The following is a 20873-nucleotide window of genomic DNA, read 5'->3' on the forward strand; positions in this document are numbered from 1 at the left end:
TTGACCTCATTAAATCCAAATTCATATAAAAGAAAAAGGGAAACCTTCATGCTGTTCATTTGGCGCCCTTACTTAAGGGCTGAGGACAGTACCGTAAAGTTGTAGTTTTTTTTGCTATTTTCCCGTTTCAAATTGAATTTTCTAGGGAACGGTGCAGAATATAGAAAAACCCACCTGACAATGTCTTCGAAATTTATACCATGTTCACACTATGAGTTAAAACAAGTTTTAACTCTGATTTCATGTTTTAAGCGAAATAACATGTTTTTCTTTTGCGTTATTTCATATTCCGAAACGTCACATTAAAACATGTTTTCCCGAAATAACATGATATAATTGTCAGTGAAGCACAACCCGAGTAAAATCAAACATCAAAATGAGAACAAATTGAAATCTGATTATGATAGAAACATCAGATTGAAATCCTAATATGATATCGACTCATCAAATTTTCAATTAAAATCACATTATGTTATCATTTTGCTGTTTAAAGGCAAAAGTTTTGTGGAACTCAAAAAATTAAAATATTAAAGACAACAACTTAGTGAATCCATTGGCATTGAGCAAATTTCAAATGGCAACACAAAAATACAAAGTTAAGTTTCAATGGAAGAATTCTTCCTTCAATCCTATGTTGCCTTTTACAAAAATGCTTTGACATTCTGTCGAGATTCTGCAGTTGACCGCAACCATAACCGCGAAGTAACGTTTTTTTTTCACATTTTTTCAACTTTTATGCAAATAATGTTCCTTCTTTTAAACCACGGGAATATTGGTGTCAAACCACATGTCTGGGAGGCATTAGATAAATTGGCGATCATCGGTACCACGTTTGTCTGAAGCAGGTCAATCTGAATAGTGGCTTTGGCATTCACATCTCGTTGATCGTCTGCCCTAGAAGTAGCTTATTTCTGAATTTGATATGAGAAATATATTTGACATCATCGATTTCCTTCTAGATACGTTAAGTATCCGATCCTGTAACAATTTTTGCGTTCAGTTTTAAAAAAATGTTTCGATATTTGTAATCCTACGACGTTTCGAAGTTCATTCCAAAGTTCTTAGACCATTATTTTCAGTGCATCCAGAAATCGGGGACCTGGATCGCGAAAATAATCTACTCGCCAAACCCGTTCTGAAAATGTCCATAACTTTATATCCAACAGTATGGAAAAATTCATTGTTTACGAAGTTCGAACATCGAATATTGAATGTCTCAGATTTCAGAACCTAGAGCTAATTCTTAATAATACTTTAGTGGCTTAGAGGAGCCACCAAGAAAATATATGTTCAATTTGAATATTCCTAAGTAGTCCACAAACTGTGTCGAAGAACCTCTTCAAAACAATTCTTATTCCTAGTTATAAATGCTTAGAACTTCATATTCTTACTAACGCTAGATGCTATGAGAAGTATTTTATGAATCATCTAAAAGATCTTGAAACTTTAATACGCTTTTCTATAGAACCCGACTAACTAAATCTTCATAATTTTTAGTCACAGGACTAATTCTGCATCAAATGATCGTAAATTATAAGTCTACACAAGAACTGGAGAAATTCTGGTTCTATCTGTGGTCAGAAGCGAGATAATCGTTCATTGTCCCAATTAGCCGAAAAAACAAATGATCTGGGATACCTTATTGCCGGATTCCTAATTCACGTTCCCTGTGATGTAAAAGACTTCACTGTAAAAGGTTCGGTCTCTAAATTCGTATTTCAACGTGATAACATGTGCGAGTTATATGCGATCAAGTAGATAACTCAATTTGATGTTATAATGTTTGAATGCTACAGCTTTGGATATGAGAAGGACAAAGAGAACATTTTTATACTGTACTCAAATAGCCACACTGCTATTCACGGTGGTTGCGGGATGGAAGCGACGCAACGAGTGTGCACTGACAGAAACTACCTGCATACAACTTTGTGAAACAACACTACTTGTCATATAACCGAACATTTTCCATCTCCTGATAGCTAGCGCTTACAGTCCATAGCAATCGCAAAAAGTTCACATTCCAAATCACGACTTTTTTACGACTATGTCAATTGACAAGCTGTTCAACAACAGCAGTTTTCAATCAAAGTAGCCATGTAATCATAATAAAACAAAACTGGAAACTGGTACCAACGTTGGCAGGTATACCGATTTCTCGGTATTTATACAGATTTTTGCCGTCTATACCGCAATACAGATATGTACTCCCAAAATACCGATTACTCACGAATCATACAGATAAGTACCGATTTTGGTTTTTAGCTTGAATAGACATGAAAAAAGGTTGTCGTGGGACCTTTTTTTGCTCACCTCTTGGTGACATTTTCTACTACTTATGTAGAAGAGACTCTGATACCGATATGGCACAGATAGATTTTTGCGCCGAATACAGATTTTTGGAAAAACAACCTGGCAACGCAGACTGGTACAACCATTTTTGTTTTTGAATTAAAAGATGACTTTTTAGATCATTTGCTGCTCAAAAATATTCGAAACGGTGGCAATAATCGTGAAACGATAATATCCTTCATAGCTAGGAGAAGTACCTGGCTTATATATATATATATATATATATATATATATATATATATATATATATATATATATATATATATATATATATATATATATATATATATATATATATATATATATATATATATATATATATATATATATATATATATATATATATATATATATATATATATATATATATATATATATATATATATATATATATATATATATATATATATATATATTGATGACCAATAGCTTTTAAAGTGCCAGATCAACAGAGATTGGACTTTGGAAGGTCCAAGAAACTTTGCCGCAATTGTCTTCGTAATGTCGATCACTTTGCTAAAACTTGCCCGTGGAAAACTTGCAACCGATGTCCTCGGAAACACCACACCCTTCTCCACGGAGCACAATGTACACAGCAGACCCACTCTGCTACCCAGCAAAATGAACCAGCACCACTCATCGCTCATCAATCTACTGTAGTAAACACGTCGCAACGCTTACCTGCTGCTTTACAATAACCATTGTCAGCTCAATCGCAATCTTTTCCACCGCCCATAACAATGAAAACCTCCCTCTCTGCACAAACAGTCGGGATCCCAGGACATTTTCAATACGCCACGGCGGCTTGTGACAAGAATGATCAATCCAACACAATATTTCTCCCCACCGCTTTAGTACAGATCGAAGACTTTCAAGGACGTAAGGTTGTCGCCCCATGCTTGTTGGATTCGGGATCACAGAGTCACTTTATAACTACCTCGCTTTGTAAAAAAAACTGAATCTGTCTTGCTCAAGAATATCATCCCCTATTCTGGTTTGTGGTATCGGTCAAACCTCTACGAAACCTACACACTACATTACCGCAAAGATATCATCCAGAGTATCTCCATATATTGTGGAACCCCGTTTATTGATCTTGCCGCACTTAGCCATTTACCTTCCGGCATCTACAATATACGAGAATGATAATGAATTTAAAATTTAACAGTGATGTTGAATAATTATTTGAATATTTTAAATTGGAATGCTCGATCTTTGAAATCGAGTGAAGATGAATTTTATAATTTTCTCAAAGTTCACGAAATTCATATTGCCATTGTGATAGAAACTTTTCTTAAACCAAATCGACCGTCCCACGACAAAAGGGCCTAAATGCAAATGACAGTTTCCCTTTGTTTACTTTTTCTTTCATGATTTACCGAACTGATTTCATATTTGACGTTTTACTCTCTGCAGAACATTCAAGGTAAAACTACAAGCTTTCGATTTATATTGGAAACTTTAGTGAATTTGCAATAATGGCTCCGTAATAATCAAAAGAGAAGGTAACAAAGAGAGGCTCTCATTTACAGTTAGGCCCTTTTGTCGTGGGACTATCGAAATGTCAAATTGAAAAATAATCCACATTATGTGGTTCATCGATTTGACAGGTTTACTGGAATGGGTGGTGGAGTTGCCATTTTTGTCCAACGGCAAATTAAACATCGAATTTTACCTTTTTTCAATACTAAAGCTTGGGAATCGAAGTTGAAACCATTCATGGAATTTATTTCATCGCTGGAGCATATTTGCCATTTCAATGCACCGGTGAACAATTAAATTTCTTTAAAGGCGATTTGCAAAAACTCACAAGATATCGACAAAAATTTTTCGTAATAGGGGACTTAAATGCTAAGCATCCCAAGTAGCAAATGTAACTTATTGAACTTTCATAATGTTTTACAATTGATTTAGAAATCTGATTTATGTTAGATATCTTTAGAAAGATTTTTAAATATTTTAAAATTGGTTGTGCAACTTATCACTGTTTAGTTTCACAATACTACCGAAAAAATCACTGTAGAACAACTTTAAGTATATCTAAAACAATTGTGCAATAAATCACCAACTTGTTTATGTTTCACTAAAGTTCTGCATAAAAATTTCACATCGTCATGTGAAACGGGAGTAACTATAACAATTGTGCAACTTATCAAATTTTTTCCAAACGGCTGTCATAATAGTTGCGGACACAATATACGTCGAAATTGCTTTAAATCTCTTGTAGCGTTATGTTAAGGATTTGAGTTAAGTCATGGTGAGATGCATATAAGGAAATTGAATCAAGCGTGTAGACAGAGTAAGAAAAAACGAATAGAACGATAGTTAGTTGGTCTTCCGGCGTGCTCGAGTTGATATGTGTTCTGCGAGAGCCGTTATTTCTTCGCCTTTGGCGGCCATTGAGCTGAGCGCGCTTAGGATAAACGAAGGTTTTGGATTTGTGCGGCCGGCTATGATGTTCGGCTGGATTGTGTAGTGAAATGCTGGCAAAAGTCACGCGGAAAAAAGGCTGGGTCTATCGCCCGCGAGGTAATTAACGGAGGTCATCCAGGTAGAAGCACAAGATCGACGCACGTCAGGCGAAGCTGGCGGCACCCTCAATTGGGGCACTCCTCCATTGTGATCTGGGATCGTGTGTGCGGACGGGAGAGTAAGGTTCCTCATTTCTGCCCATCTACAAGCACGGGCGAGCATACGAGAATTCTGCCGCTAGCCGCGACGGAGATTGATGGCGCAGAGGACGGTAAGAAAGAAAATCAAGGAAGCGAAATCCAGACAACAGTTCCGGCACATGCACAAACGGCCATGATTTGAATGATTGGTGGCGTTGGTGCAACCGATGTTATGAGATCGTGGACTTCGGAAACAGGAGTGAATGCTGAAGTGACACGGGTAAGTCTGCACAATCATTTCCATGCATCTCATTAGTCCCAGTATTGTGTGACGTTTATTGGTCAGCGGATCACAGTACATTGCCAACGTGGCGAGAAAGTGGCATGCAATGCCCGAGACAAGAGAAAACGAGAAAACTATAAAATTAGTGAAATGATTGATGCTCTCCGCAAAACAAAAATGATTAGCCGATTTGATAACCTTGCAGTAAAAAATATGTTTCTTCTGAGTCCGCATAGTTTTGGCTGCCTCATGAATTTGTAAGTCAGTGTGTGCAGTTTTCTTCAGTTTTAGAAAAACAATGATATAAAATTCAAAATTTGCAAAAAAGTTGTGCAAGATTTATCTGCTTGAAATGAACGCAAAACTTGCCGACATAAGAATATTATCATAAAAGTTGCAGGAATACAGCATAACATACGCAATGAAAACAAAAATCAATCAGATAAATTGTATTCGGTTTTCATCTCGCGAAAAAAAAATAAGCAGGCCTGACATCACTTTTTAAAGATATTGAACGCAAAGTTAATTCATAATAGTTACTCTCATAGTTATATATTCCCGATTGTGGAACTTGTTCTTGCAACTCCAGCATATGGACTTACAAATGTAATACCTACAGTGCGTATCAAAAAAGTCGGGCCTGTTAAGATGAATGACTATACTGTATTGTTGTTTAATTCAACTAGAAGATTACTGATAAAAAAAAGGCGGGTGGGTAATGTCAGAGACATAACTGGATGTCGTGAATACGAAAACAACTGACAGGAAGTGTTAAGGAATACACTTCCGAATATCAATTGTATGAATTATGCACGCATTCCCCTTTTTCACATTTTTCGCAAAAACAAAGAAAGCTTCACTTGATCTCGATTACTGTGAATTTCACACAGCGAAAAGTGCACAAATCTAAGCAAACTGTTCTTGATTTGCAGTAAACTGAGGATATTTCCCTACGACTTGCAAACAACAAATCCTAATAGTTCTTTAGAAAACTTTTAGAGCCATTAGAACGGCTGATATTGTGCAATGCTCTCCACCGTTGTTTTTTTCCCAATGCTAATGACTGGCAGCTGTGACGTAATCGCTCTTGTCGAAAGCGAAACTAGCTGTGCAGACGACACAAAACACATCTGCTCGCAGTGGCGATAGAATCCAAACTGATTCAATTTTTGTTAAGAGATTTCCTTTTATGTGAATTTATTTGTAGCCTTTTCACTAATGGGCGGTCCTAACGGCTATAAAAATAGCCGCATACAGAATTTTAATGTCGATTATTTCATTTCGGATTTGCATATTTTATTGAAAGAAACTATCAATATGCTGTAGGGATTCGTTTCCAGCATTCAGAAGAGTCAAGTTGCGTAATTCTCTACGACATTAAACTCTGGAACATTTTTCGCAAAAAAAGGCTTCACTTGATCTCGATTACTGTGAATTTCACACAGCGAAAAGTGCACAAATCTAAGCAAACTGTTCTTGATTTGCCGTAAACTTAGGATATTTCCCTACGATTTGCGAACAACAAATCCTAATAGTTCTTTAGAAAAATTCTAGAGCCATTAGAACGGCTGATATTGTGCAATGCTCTCCACCGTTGTTTTTTCCCAATGCTAATGACTGGCAGCTGTGACGTAATCGCTCTTGTCGAAAGCGAAACTAGCTGTGCAGACGACACAAAACACATCTGCTCGCAGTGGCGATTGAATCCAAACTGATTGAATTTTTGTTAAGAGATTTCCTTTTATGTGATTTCGTTTGTAGCTTTTTCACTAATGGGCGGTCCTAACGGCTATAAAAATAGCCGCATACAGAATTAATTTTATTGTCGATTATTTCATTTCAGATTTGCATATTTTATTGAAAGAAACTATCAATATGCTGTAGGGATTCGTTTCTAGCATTCACAAGGACCAAATTGAGGAACTCACTGCGATATTCACAACTTTTCGGAACATTTTTCCCGGACGATTTGTTGTACAGCAGCAGATATTTTGTTCTCTTCCTTAGAACGCGTTCTGATTGGCTGGTGTTGACATGGAGCAAATGAGACAGGTTTTTCAATAGTGTACTATTGAAATACTTCAATGCTTTTGCTATACACGTTTAAATTGAAAAATTTCGATTCTATTGGTAGTTAGATTATATAAATCCTTTCACAGATCACTGAGCTATGAGCTTTAAAAATACGAGAAAGGCAAACGCGCCTTTTGAATTATCCTCTTTGATACTCGTTTATACCAAACATTTCAGAAAAGTTTAATTTTGAATTATTTGAGACTATGTCACAAAACTGAAAATTTTATCATAAAATTGTGATCATATTTCCGATGGCATGTCGCAAGAATTATGTTGATTCATTAGATACAACAATAGATATTCACGATCAAAAACTTATCACTCTCTCAGAGAGTAAATTTTGAAAAGGCACCCCATAGTAAAGTAAGTCGTATTCATGACAAAAAGAACAAAACGTAGAGCATTTTTTCCGAATTATTAACATGTTAATGTTTGCTGGTATTTAGATGTTATATGTCATTACGTTGGGTGAACCTTTTCCTATCCAACTCACTGTTACCATCGATGCCATATTGGAAAATATTCAAGCAAAACTCATTTCGAGATTTTTCAGGTTCAATTACACATTTATTTGATCAAAATCGTCTGAAAATATTAAGAATGTTTGAATACACGTATTTTAAACACCATTCCGATGATTATTCAAAGGCGCTTGAAAATTTCGGCGTACGAATACATGTTTTACCATAAAAATGCAGTTCGTTGTCGATTTTTCAATTACAAAAACACAAAAGATCAATTCTACAATATGTAGCATTATCATTTTTCATGTGCAGATTATTTTACAAGACTCATGTTTGCGTTAGGAGCAGTTGTATTGAAAATCAAATGTGAAACTTATTCATTAGAAATTAAGTTCGCATATTTTTGTAAACGTCATTCCATTTCTTGTTTACATTACGTAGTAGTCTTACGAGTTTCACAATCTTTTTTTCGCTGATTTTATTACTGCCTTTGTGATGGGATCGAGGCATGAGTTTTTGTATCAGTTGCACAATCGTTGTGAATAAATGTTCATAATAACAGTTGAACTTGAAGATATTTTTATTCAATATTGTAATATAATTTTAGGCACACTGATTAAGCTCTAAATGCCAAGGGTATTTTCTAATCTTAATTATCGACTAACTTAAAACTAGAATAGTATCATTAGACTATGTCATCTCGGGTTCTCGTCAATCCAGCTTTCAGCTGGCGATCGGTAGTGGTCGAAGAATTGAGTGGTGCTTGAGTCTTCCAGATGGTATTGGGGGGTACGTGGGAAACACCCCCAGGCTACGAAGGCCCGGCGGGTGGCCCGCATACTGGTTTTCTACTGGAGCGGTCTTCCTTGGGCGGTGATGGTGATGTTACGGAAGAGAATGAAAAAGAAAGTAAATATTATGGAAATGGGGTAAAAAGGGGATGTGGGAACAAAATGTCTGAAAACGACAAAGATCTAATTAGTTGCATCGAGATGGTGAAGAGACAGGGAAGGGGGAACGAAAAAGTGAGTGCAAAAAAAAACAATGAAAGCAGCTAAATCTGCGACGTAAACTGAAGCCGGATCACTGAGTTTGTAAGAAGCGGTGATGTTTTGATTGAAGATGCCGAAGCCTGTGGACCTGTTGATGTTTGATCCGTCAGTGTAAAACACCTTTTCAAAGTTGACTGTTCTAAATTTATTATAAAATATATTAGGGGCCACTCGAGGGCGTAGGTGTTCCGGAATTCCACGAATCTCTTCTCTCATGGATATGTCGAAAAACACAGTAGAATCAGAAGTATCCAAGAAATGAGCACGGTTGGGAACAAACGAAGAAGGATTAATATTCTGAGCCATATAATTAAAATACAAGGACATAAAACTGGTCTGAGAATTGAGCTCGACAAGCCTTTCGAAGTTTTCAATCACCATCGGATTCAAGATGTCGCATCGGATTAGCAATCGATATGAGAGGTCCTAGAATCGGTTTTTCAACGGTAAGACGCCCGCGAGCACTTCGAGACTCATCGTATGAGTCGATTGCATGCAACCTAGGGTAATACGCAAACAACGGTACTGAATTCTTTCCAGTTTAATGAAATGGGTGTTCGCGGCGGATCGGAAGCAGAAGCATCCATATTCCATTACGGACAATATCGTTGTTTGGTACAGCCTGATCAGGTCTGCTGGGTGGGTACCCCACCAAGTTCCGGTTATTGTACGAAAAAATTGATTCTCTGCTGGCATTTTTGTTTCAGATACCTAATGTGACATCCCCAGGTGCCTTTGGAGTCGAACCAGACCCTGCGATATTTGAATGTGAAGACCTGAGCTATGTTTTCACCCCCTAGTTGAAGCTGTATTTGTGCTGGTTCTAGCTTCCTTGAAAATACAACCAGCTCAGTTTTCTCCGTAGAGAACTCGATACCCATTTGAAGAGCCCATGTCGACAATTTGTCGAGGGTATCTTGCAATGGTCCTTGGAGATCGGCAGCTTTGGGTCCTATAATAGACATAACACTGTCGTCGGCAAGTTGTCTTAGCGTGCAAGATGTGTTGATACATTCATCAATGTTGTTTACGTAAAAGTTGTATAAGAGGTGGCTTAAGCATGAGCCCTGAGGAAGACCATGTAACTTAATCGTATTGTCGACAAATCATCATGCGCGAAATGCATGTATTTCTCGGGCAATAGATTATACAAAAAGTTATTTAAAATTGGTGAAAGACCATGCCGATGCAACTTCTCAGATATGATGTTTATGGAAATGGTTTATGTCTAACCCCGGAGCTTTATTGTTACACGATAAAAGCGCAAGTGAGAACTCGACCATCGAAAAAGGTGTTTCGTTTCCGTTAGATGAGGCGACGCGCATGATCGTCTGTTCCGGAACATAGTCAGGACATATTTTTTTTAGCGAAATCGAATATCCAGCGGTTAGAATATTCCTCGCTTCCGTTCGAGGTGTTTTTGTTGCGCATTCGTCGGGCTGTGTTCCAAAGAGCTCATTGATGTTTCTCTCGATAATCCGTCTACGAATCGACGCCAATACCCGCTTTTCTTCGCTTTAATCAAGCTTTCCAATGCCGCGTAGTTTCTAAAATTATCAGGTGTGTCGTTTTTCCTAAACTTGATAAATGATGAAGTTCTCCGCGTTTGATTTTACGCACTCTTTGTCCCACCACGGGTTGGGGGGACGGATGTTAGTTTTCGCGCCGGGTACACGTTTCGTCTGAGCTTGAGTCGCGGTGTCCGGTGAAAGTTCTTGTGTTGTTTCTAGTTTCTCAGATATCGAATTTGTGTAGCATTTCCAATCAATATTTCGTGTGAGGTCATACGAAACATTGATTGTCTCCGATGGTCTTAATCCGTAGGCGATTGAAATCACGAGAGGTAGATGATCGCTACCGTGGGGATCAGGAATCACCTTCCACGTGCAGTCCAACCGTAGCGATGTCGAGCAAAGGGATAAATCCAGCGCACTTGGTCTTGCTGGTGGTGCAGGAATTCGTGTCATTTCTCCCGTATTCAAGATTGTCATATTGAAGTTGTCGCAAATATCATGGATCATAGCTGATGTGTTATCGTCGAGAAGACAGCCCCATCCCGTATGGTGTGAGTTAAAGTCTCCTAAAACCAACGTCGATGCAGGAAGGAGCTCAATGATATCACTGAGCCGCTGATACCCAACCGAGGCTCTTGGGGGAATGTAGATGGAAACAATGCAAAGGTCCTTGCCTTTGATTGTAACATGACATGCGACAACTTCAATACCTGGTATCGAGGGGAGGTTAATGCGATAGAAAGAATAGCACCTTTTGATCCCTAAAAGTACTCCTCCATAGGGATCATCTCGATCCAGACAAATAATGTTAAAATCGTGGAAGTTTAAGGGTATTTCAGAAGTTAGCCAAGTTTCGCACAATGCAAATGCGTCACATTTCAGATTATTTACTAGAAATTTGAAAGAATCTATTTTTGGGATGACATTTCTACAATTCCACTGTATAACAGTGATTGTATCCGTGACCTAGGTGGGTGACTTAGCCATCGAAGGATACGATCGCTGAAAGAAGGGGCCATTTTGCAGTAAACTGCTTCAAGAATGTTTTAACTGTAGGAACAAAAGGCATTAATAGACTTTTAAGAGGTTCTGAAATATTGAAGGCAGTCATGATCCAGTCCGCGATATCAGAGAATTTAACAAACCCAGTATCTGGTAAATTTTCTGACTGATCTTTAGGGACTTTCGGGGGTTTTGAAGTACCAGGAAGTGATAGAAATTCTTGTTCGGAATTTAATTTTCCAAACTTGGAGCTTTTTTCTCCGGTTTTTTGCCATCACTTCCAGTTGTTTTAATTTTTTGAGACCCACTAGAAGATACCTTCGAACCCTTACTAGGGAGCTTACTCGAAGATTTATTTCTTCTCTTTCTGAAGCTATGAGGGACCACCGAAGATGTACCTTCAAGGGGATCATCAACATCGCTCTCGTCAGCTGACAAACAAGCGAAAACATTCTCTGGAGGCGTAGCACTCTTTAACATTTCAGCAAAGGAATGCTTCGAATGTTGCTTAAGTGAACGTCTCATTTTGTCTTTGCGCACTTTGTACGCGGGGCATGCCGAGAGGTCATGCGGTCCCTCCTTACAGTAGAGACACTTTTCAATGTCTCCGCCGCAGGAGTTATCCGCATGACTTCCTCCACATTTGATACAACGGGACTTATTGCAACAATGGGATGCTGTATGTCCCAATTGTTTGCAATTAGTGCAGTTCATGACCCGCGCCACAAAAAGGCGAACAGGTAAACGAACTCGGTCTAGGAGGACGTAATTAGGCAAAGCCGAGCCAGTGAAAGTCACTCGATACGAGTCTGATGGGATGTAGGATTTAGTACCATCCTTAGCGATCGATAATGAGCGCAATTGCTTGCAGTCCAGTATCTTAACATTCTTGAGTAAGGGTTTTTTAAAACCCCCTGCCCCATGCTTAAGAATGTCCTCGCAAGTAAGCTTGTCTGGGTGTACTTTTTCAATCTTTTGTATTGTAGAATATCGCGAGGTCAGGTCTTTAGACAATCTAAGGATGTTCAATTTTTTTCCGTTTGATTTGGTCCGGATGTAAACCGCGTACGGACCGGCCGGAAGTGCAAGCCCATCGGGATAATTTTTTATACGTATCGGATTATCGCTACCAGATGACTCCATTTCGTCATCTGCAGGGAGGTCAGGCAATTCTGAGCCTTTTGACATGCACGGAAAAGTGTCCGTGCGGATAGAGATTGGAGCTCAAGGCAGTGGTAGTGAACAACAGGGAAAAAGAGATAAGAAAAAAAAATTACTTAGCTTCAGTTCTCAAACGGCGAACGGCCGTCAAGGTCCGGTTCTAGGAAATCGGTGATTATTCCTTTCGATGAAGTGCAAAAAAACTCCTTAAGAAAAAGCACTTTTTTTTTCTCTCTCTCTCTCTCTCTCTGGAGTGTTCAATGAAACGTTTCTCTTTTTATCATCATATATATTTATCACTGTTTCGAATCACTCGACCGCACTGATGCAGACAATACAATACGGAATGACCTTGATAACGGAATAAATCAATTCACCACACGATTGCGGAAACACGAGTTTGCGTCCGATCAGCCCGATAGTTACAGTGGAACTGGCTTGAAGATATGTTGCACAACACAGAAAAATTGCGCTTTTTGCATAACACAACAGTTATCAGAATAGTAATATAACTTACCTTACCTTACCTAACAGCTATAGTCCTGGGGTGTCCTTTGCTGTATCAAGCATACGTCTCCACATAACTCGGTCCATGGCTGCTCGTCGCCAGCCACTCAAGGCACGGATGCTTCTGAGATCACCCTCCACTTGATCGATCCACCTTACTCGCTGCGCTCCTCTTCTTCTTGTACCAGTCGGATTTGATTCAAGAACCATTTTCACTGGGCTGTCGTCCGACATTCTTATAACATGCCCAGCCCATCGTAGACGTCCGATTTTAGCTGTCCGTACGATAGGTGGTTCTCCTAGCAGCTGTTGCAATTCGTGATTCATACGCCGTCTCCACGTTCCGTCTTCCATCTGCACTGCGCCATAGATGGTCCCCAGTACCTTTCTTTCGAAAACACTGAGGACGCGTTGGTCCTCTGCCAACATAGTCCAGGTCTCGTGGCCATAGAGAACAACCGGTCTAATTAGCGTTTTGTAGATGGTCAATTTTGTGCGGTGGCGTACTTTTCTCGATCGGAGGGTTTTTCTGAGTCCAAAGTACGCACGATTCCCTGCCAAAATACGTCTATGGATTTCTCTGCTTTTGTCATTATCGGCGGTCACCAGTGAGCCCAAATACACGAACTCGTCAACCACCTTGATATCGTCACCGTCTATCAATATTCGTGGTGGGAGGCGTAGTGTTTCTTCTCTGGAGACTCTTCCTCTCATATACTTTGTTTTCGACGCATTTATGGCCAGTCCGATACGCCTAGATTCAGCTTTCAGTCCGATGTAGGTTTCCGTCATCTTCTCAATAACAATCACAATATCAATATCGTCAGCGAAGCCAAAAAGTTGTACGAACATTCGGAAGATCGTGCCACTCGTGTCGATCCTCGCTTTTAGAATCACACTTTCCAGGGCAATATTGAACAAGATACAAGAAAGTCCATCACCTTGACGTAGCCCTCTCCGAGATTCGAAGGGACTCGAGAGCGTCCCAGATACTCGGACGTAGCACATCACTCTATCCATCGTTGCTTGACCAATCGCGTCAGTTTATCCGGGAAACCGTATTCGTGCATTATCTGCCATAGCTGTTCTCGATCGATTGTGTCGTATGCCGCTTTGAAGTCAATTAATAGGTGATGCGTGGGTACGTTGTATTCACGACACTTCTGGAGTACTTGTCTAATCGCGAATATGTGATCCGTAGTGGCGTGGGCGCCAGTAAATCCCGCTTGGTACGGCCCTACGAATTCCTTAGCTATTGGTGATAGACGACGGCAAAGGATTTGGGAGAGTACCTTGAAACCGGCGTTGAGCGATGTGATTGCGCGGTAATTGCAACAGTCTAGCTTTTCGCCCTTTTTGTAGACGGGACATACCACTCCATCCATCCATTCCTGCGGTAGAATCTCCTCCTCCCAAATCCTAGAAATCATACTGTGCAGCGCTCTAGCCAGTGCCTCTCCTCCATGTTTGAGCAGCTGCCAGGCAACTGGTTATTGCCCGCGGCTTTGTTATTCCTCAGCTTGCCGATCTCCTCAATTATCTCCGACAGATCAGGGGCTGGGAATCTGTCGTCGGCTGAGCGTGCACCCAGATTGATTGCTATACCGATTTCTGTATCTTGTGCTTCGCCATTCAGATGCTCGTCATAGTACTGCTTCCACCTGTCGATCACCTCACGTTCGTTCGTGAGAAGGTTACCACTGGTATCTCTGCACATTTCGGCCTGTGGCGTGTAGCCTCTACGTGAGCGGATCACCTTTTCATAAAACTTCCGTGTGTCATTTGCGCGGTACAGCTGTTCCATCGCTTCGCGATCTTGGTCTTCCTGGTGGCGCTTTTTCCTCAGGAAAACAGTGTTATGTCTGTTCCGTGCCTGTCTATATTGTTCCTCGTTCGCCCTCGTGCGGTGTTGCAGCATCCTCGCCCTTGCTGCATTCTTCTCTTCGACCAACTGCTGACATTCGCCGTCAAACCAGTCATTTCCTCGATTCGATAACCTCGTACCTAAAACGGTTGTAGCAGTGCCTTATGTTCCTCCAGCCGTCTTCAAGAGTCGCCGCGCCAAGCTGCTCTTCCGTTGGTAGCACTAACGCTAGTTGTTGCGCGTATTCTTCTGCAGTACGAATGCTACGTAGCTGCTTGAGATTGAGTCCCGGCGTTCCTGTGCGACGAGTATTGTGCACCGTCGATAGTTTTGAGCGCAATCAAACCGCGACAAGGTAGTGGTCAGAGTCAATGTTGACACTGCGGTAAGTGCGGACATTGATGACGTCGGAGAAGAATCGCCCGTCGATGAGAACGTGGTCGATTTGATTTTCCGTATGTTGATCAGGTGATCTCCAAGTGGCTTTGTGGATATCTTTGCGGGGGAAGAAGGTGCTTCGAACTACCATTCCTCGGGAGGCTGCCAAGTTTACGCATCGTTGACCGTTGTCGTTTGTTACCGCGTGCAGGCTCTCCAGCCCGATCACGGGCCTGTACATTTCCTCCCGGCCTACCTGAGCATTTATGTCGCCGATGACGAGTTTTACATCCCGCCGTGGACAGCTGTCGTAGGTTCGTTCCAGCTGCGCGTAGAATGCTTCCTTCTCGTCATCGGGTCTCGTCTCATGTGGGCAGTGCACGTTGATGATGCTGTAATTGATGAAACGACCCTTGATCTCCAATACGCACATTCTATCACTGATTGGCTGCCACCCAATCACGCGCTGACGCATCTTGCCCAACACTACGAATCCCGTTCCTAGAACGTTGATTGTGCCACAGCTCTGGTAGAATGTAGCCGCTCGATGCCCACTTTTACACACCTTCTGTCCCGTCCAACAAAGTTCCTGCAGTGCTACGACATCGAAACCGCGGATTGGAAGCTCATCATGCAGCATTCGGTCGTATCCTGGGAAGCCAAGCGATTTGCAGTTCCATGTGCCAAGCTTCCAATCGTAGTCCTTTGTTCGTTGCGTAGGTCTTTGGCGATTATTCCGAGTCGTATTTCCTTCTTGATCGTTCGTAACATATGTTTTCCGGGCGGCTTGTTAGGCCTGCACCAACCTTCTGTCTCGCCGGAGGGCCATCGTGTCAGCACTGTTTAGAGTCCCACACTGACACAAGGACGGTAATCAGTCGCTCCTAACATGGAGAACAGACGCTGTTTCGAGCCGGCCCAACATGAGGAACAGACGCTCGGGTAGGCTCGCTCTCTGTAAAGAGAAGGCAAGCCCCCCCCCCCCCCTTCCCTGTAGCATACGACCAAGGTCCCACCGGGGTTGGTTACCCGATCTTTCCTATGGTTGCTCGTACCCCAGCCGGCACCGCGGGAGGTAGGGATAGGAATTACTGGACAAGAGGCTAAGAACCACATTGGGGCCTGAATTGCGCATTGTCCAGTCGTTTACCAACTAACAATAATATAAATAAATATAAATATAGTAATATAAACTAACTTGATAAATTACACAATCAGTAGAAAAATACAGGACAGCAACTTAACATTCCACTTGGAATGTCCAGTGGATTTGTAGGCAAAATAAAAGTAATGGTTAAATACTTCATGATCAACTCTCATCTGATTACTTCACAGTACTTCATCCCAGTAATCCGACTTGTTTCTCTTCCTTGAAAAACCCGTCTACAATTGATCTGGTTCTAACAGATCAAAGTCACATTTGTAGTGAACCGATTACATATGCTGACTTTGACTCAGATCATATTCCTGTAACATTCAGACTTTCCAACGAAGCTTTAATTAATCCAATTAGTTTTATATTCAACTATCATAGAGCTAATTGGTTGGATTACAGATCTCACATTTAAAATCATGTGGAAACTATTTTAGAAAATTCTGCGGACATCGACACAGCAATTGAAAATTTGAATCATTACATTATCGAAGCTAGAAATCTTTCAGTTCCTAAAGCTCAAACTAAATTAAATTCTCCTATCATCGATGACAATCTTCAACTGCTCATTCGGTTGAAGAATGTTCGTCGACGACAATATCAACGTTCTTGTGATCCTGCTATGAAAAACATAGTTAAGGATTTACAAAAAGAAATTAAACATAGATTTACTCTTTTGCGAAATGAAAATTTCGCTAAAGAAGTTGAACAAATTAAACCATATTCCAAACCTTTATGGAAACTTTCTAAGGCTTTTAAGAAACCTCAGAAACCAATTCCTTCTCTCAAGGAAGGAAATCAAATACTTCTTACAAATGACGAAAAAGCTGAAAAACTTGCTCAGCAGTTCGAGAGTGTCCACAATTTTAATTTGAACGTTGTGAGTCCTATTGAAAATGAAGTCTCATTGAAATATGATCATATTTCAACTAAAGTGTTATCACAAGATGATATTATTGAGACGAATTTTGATGAAATTAAATCAATTATTAGGAAACTTAAAAACATGAAGGCTCCTGGTAATGATGGAATTTTTAATATTCTTATTAAAAATCTTCCCGATGTTGCCTTGAGACTCCTGGTTAAAATTTTCAACAAGTGTTTTTCATTAGCTTACTTCCCAAAAAGATGAAAAAGTAATTCCTATCCTCAAACCTGATAAAAACCCAGCAGAAACATCAAGTTATCGACCAATAAGCTTACTTTCTTCTATCAGTAAACTTTTTGAAAAAATTATCTTGTTGAGAATGATGTCTCATATAAATAAGAATTCAATTTTTTTACCAGAGCAGTTTGGATTTCGTAATGAACATTCAACTACTCATCAACTTGTCAGAGTAACGAACATGATAAAATCAAATAAATCTTTTGAATTATCCACTGGAGTTTCTCTTCTAGACATAGAAAAAGCATTCGACAGTGTTTGGCACAAAGGTGTAATAGCAAAAATGACTGATATCCAGTTTCCTATTTATTTGATCAAAATGATTCAAAATTATTTAATTGATCGTACTCTTCAGGTTAGCTATCAGAATTGTAAATCTGAATTGCTACCCGTACGAGCCGGCGTTCCGTAGGGTTCGAGCGTAGCTCCAATCTTGTATAATATTTTCACTTCTGATCTTCCAAATCTATTTATTTATTTGTCGTCATACTATAGTAGACCATTACATTGTATTGATTACATTTTTAAACGTGTGATATTATCTAAAATAAACATTAATGTGCATTATGTTCTAGAACCTAGGTCATATTGAATTAAAATATTGTTTTAGCTGGGCTGTCGTCATTGTAAAGTCATTTGCTCCGCAATGCTTATTATAAGTTGACATCATTTGATTTAATGGGCCAAATTTAGCATAGTTGGTACGATAATGACTTATATAGAATATAGCTCGGTTTCGTAATTGTCGGGAAGGTATATAAAAATTAAGTTTAGACAGAAGTCCAGATGAATCAACCCGATGTGTAACGATGTTATGTATGAATGAAACCATTAATTGTTCTCGATGCTCTTCTAGTGTGTGGATGTCAATGAGCATGCAACGAGCTTTGTATGATGGTAGAGGAAATCTTGCCCAACCTAACTTACGGAGTGCAAATAATAGGAATTGCTTTTGAACTGATTCTATACGTTCCTTGTGAGTGATTGAGAATGGGGACCAAACAATGCTACAATATTCAAGTATAGACCTTACGTAGGCAATATATAATGTTTTAATCGTGTAAGGATCGCAAAAATTATAGCTGAAGCGTTTTATAAATGCAAGCATGTTATTAGCTTTGCCTATTATCGTATTATAGTGATCGATGAAAGTCAACTTTTTATCTAAAATTACTCCTAGATCTCTAATTCTAATACATCTTTCTACTGTTTGATCGCCTAGTTTATTTGTGATATCTGGTGTGTTTTGTTTCCTACTGGAAGCTATTACTTTACATTTATTGACGTTTAGTTTCAAAAGGCTTTTGTTACACCAGACATGGAACGTTTGCACTTCATCTTGAAATACCACCTTGTCTACATCACTTTTTATTTCTAGGAAGAGCTTCATGTCATCGGCATAAACCAACACTTTTATGTGTTTTAAAATAAGAGATATATCGTTTACAAATAAAATGTATAAGAGAGGGCCTAGATGAGAACCTTGTGGAACTCCTGAAGTTACTAGGACATGGTTGGATATCCTCCCTTTAAATCGAACCATTTGCTGACGATCAGTCAAATACGACTCAAGCCATTCAGGACCAGTTCCTATTTTTTGTAGTTTGAATAATAACATAGGTATATCAATGCGATCAAATGCTTTGCTGAAGTCAGTATAGAGAGCTTCTATGTAATTACCCTTATCCATAGCAGCCAGTGAGTAATTGACGAATTCGAGTAAATTTGTATTAGTCGAGCGACCCTTAAAAAATCCATGCTGCATATTAGTGATTCTATTTTTAACTTGATAAAACATTTTTTCATTGATTATCGCTTCAAAAAGTTTAGGAATGCAGGAGATAATTGCAATTCCTTGATAATTACACACATCTGATTTTTTCCACTTTTGTATATCGGTACCAAATAGGAGTCCTTCCATATTTTAGGAAAAATACCGATCATTAGTGATTTATTGAAAAGCCAAAACAAGGGTGTGGCTAGTTCTAACGATAGTTTTTTCATGAATATGGGAGGAATTCCATCAGGTCCTTTAGAAAAATCTAATTTATTGAGCGCTTGCATAATATCTTGGACACTAATGTGATGAATATTAATGTCACAAGCATGTTCAGGGAAGAAATTAAAATATTCACGGTCTCGATCCTCTTCGGAAAACGTAGTATAGGTTTCTTGGAAGTAATTTGCAAATAGTGTACAAATATCTTCCGAGTTGTCAGCAGTCTTACCCTTGAAAAACATTTTTGAGGGAAAATTATTAGATTTCAGTTTTTGTTTTACGTAACTGAAGAAATTCTTTGGGCAAGATTTGATTTCACTCTCCGTTTCTGAGTAGTACTCCTCGGAAGCGATTTCAATTGCCAGATTCAATTGATCACAAGTTTGTAAGTAAGTTCCTAATTTTACGCTACTACTGTCTCTTTTATATTTTTTATGGGCCTTCTGTTTTCGATTTTTTAGATTTTTAATGTTATCATTATACCATATTGGATATTTATAGTTAAGTCGTCGTCTGATTCTCTTAAAAGGTACCTGATCATTAATAGTATCAAATATTTGCCAATCAATGTAACTTAATTTTAACTTTATGATGTCATAATTTGCCAAGTCATACTGAAAGACCTCGTCATACTCATATTCATCGGGTCTATTATACTCATGAACAAATATGGACAACTCAATTGCAGTGTGAAATCTTTCATTTTTCCATAAGGGGGTCAGGGATTCGGTAAGACAGAAGTCTTCTTGTGAATTTGTTAGTAAAAAATCTAAGTAAAAGTTTTGCTGACCATTTAGGGATTTTTAACGTAATTAATTTAGTTGAGTGCTAAGCATGCAACTTGATCAAAGATATATTGGAGGGTTTCATTCTCTCCTACCACTGGTAGTAGGATGCTCTCATTTTCAGAGTCTGGGAAAAAGTCAATGTCACGTTGATTGAAGTCACCATAAATGTGTACTTTCACTTCGGAAGGAAGGTTAGTTATGATTTCTTCAGCAATCTGGAAAAATTTTTCATATACTTCTTTTCGGGTGTTGTTTGGGGGAAAATACACTAAGCAGAAAATATGTGTTTCCTCTGCCAGACGAGTTTTCACCCATACGTGCTCGAATTCTTTAATTGTTATAGTGGTTATGATCTCAGCATTAAATTTTGTAGAAATAGCAATTAGTACTCCACCACCCGATCTCTTATCAGACATTTGTAAATTGCGATCATCTCTGAACACATTGTAATTATTGCCGAAAACTTCTTCACTCCTAACGCTTTCATCCCAGCTTGTTTCTGTAGC

The 20873-nt window shown here is 39.3% G+C and overlaps 1 protein-coding gene across 4 annotated transcripts in view; it reads left to right on the forward strand.

The window, feature by feature from the left end:
* LOC131437982 (ubiquitin-like modifier-activating enzyme ATG7) overlaps window positions 1-20873 on the forward strand; it is a 205978-nt gene that overhangs the window by 116986 nt on the left and 68119 nt on the right. The window contains exon 1 of one of the 4 annotated variants that reach the window (XM_058607705.1): window positions 4383-5241. The exons of the other annotated variants lie outside the window; for them this stretch is intronic. Within the exon in view, the coding sequence (XP_058463688.1) occupies window positions 5164-5241 (78 nt within the window). The 5' untranslated portion in view covers window positions 4383-5163. Of the gene's footprint in view, window positions 1-4382; window positions 5242-20873 lie in introns of those variants that run through there. 4 annotated transcript variants of the gene reach the window in all.

Source organism: Malaya genurostris, chromosome 3, assembly GCF_030247185.1.
Source record: "Malaya genurostris strain Urasoe2022 chromosome 3, Malgen_1.1, whole genome shotgun sequence".
Lineage (NCBI taxonomy): Eukaryota > Metazoa > Arthropoda > Insecta > Diptera > Culicidae > Malaya > Malaya genurostris.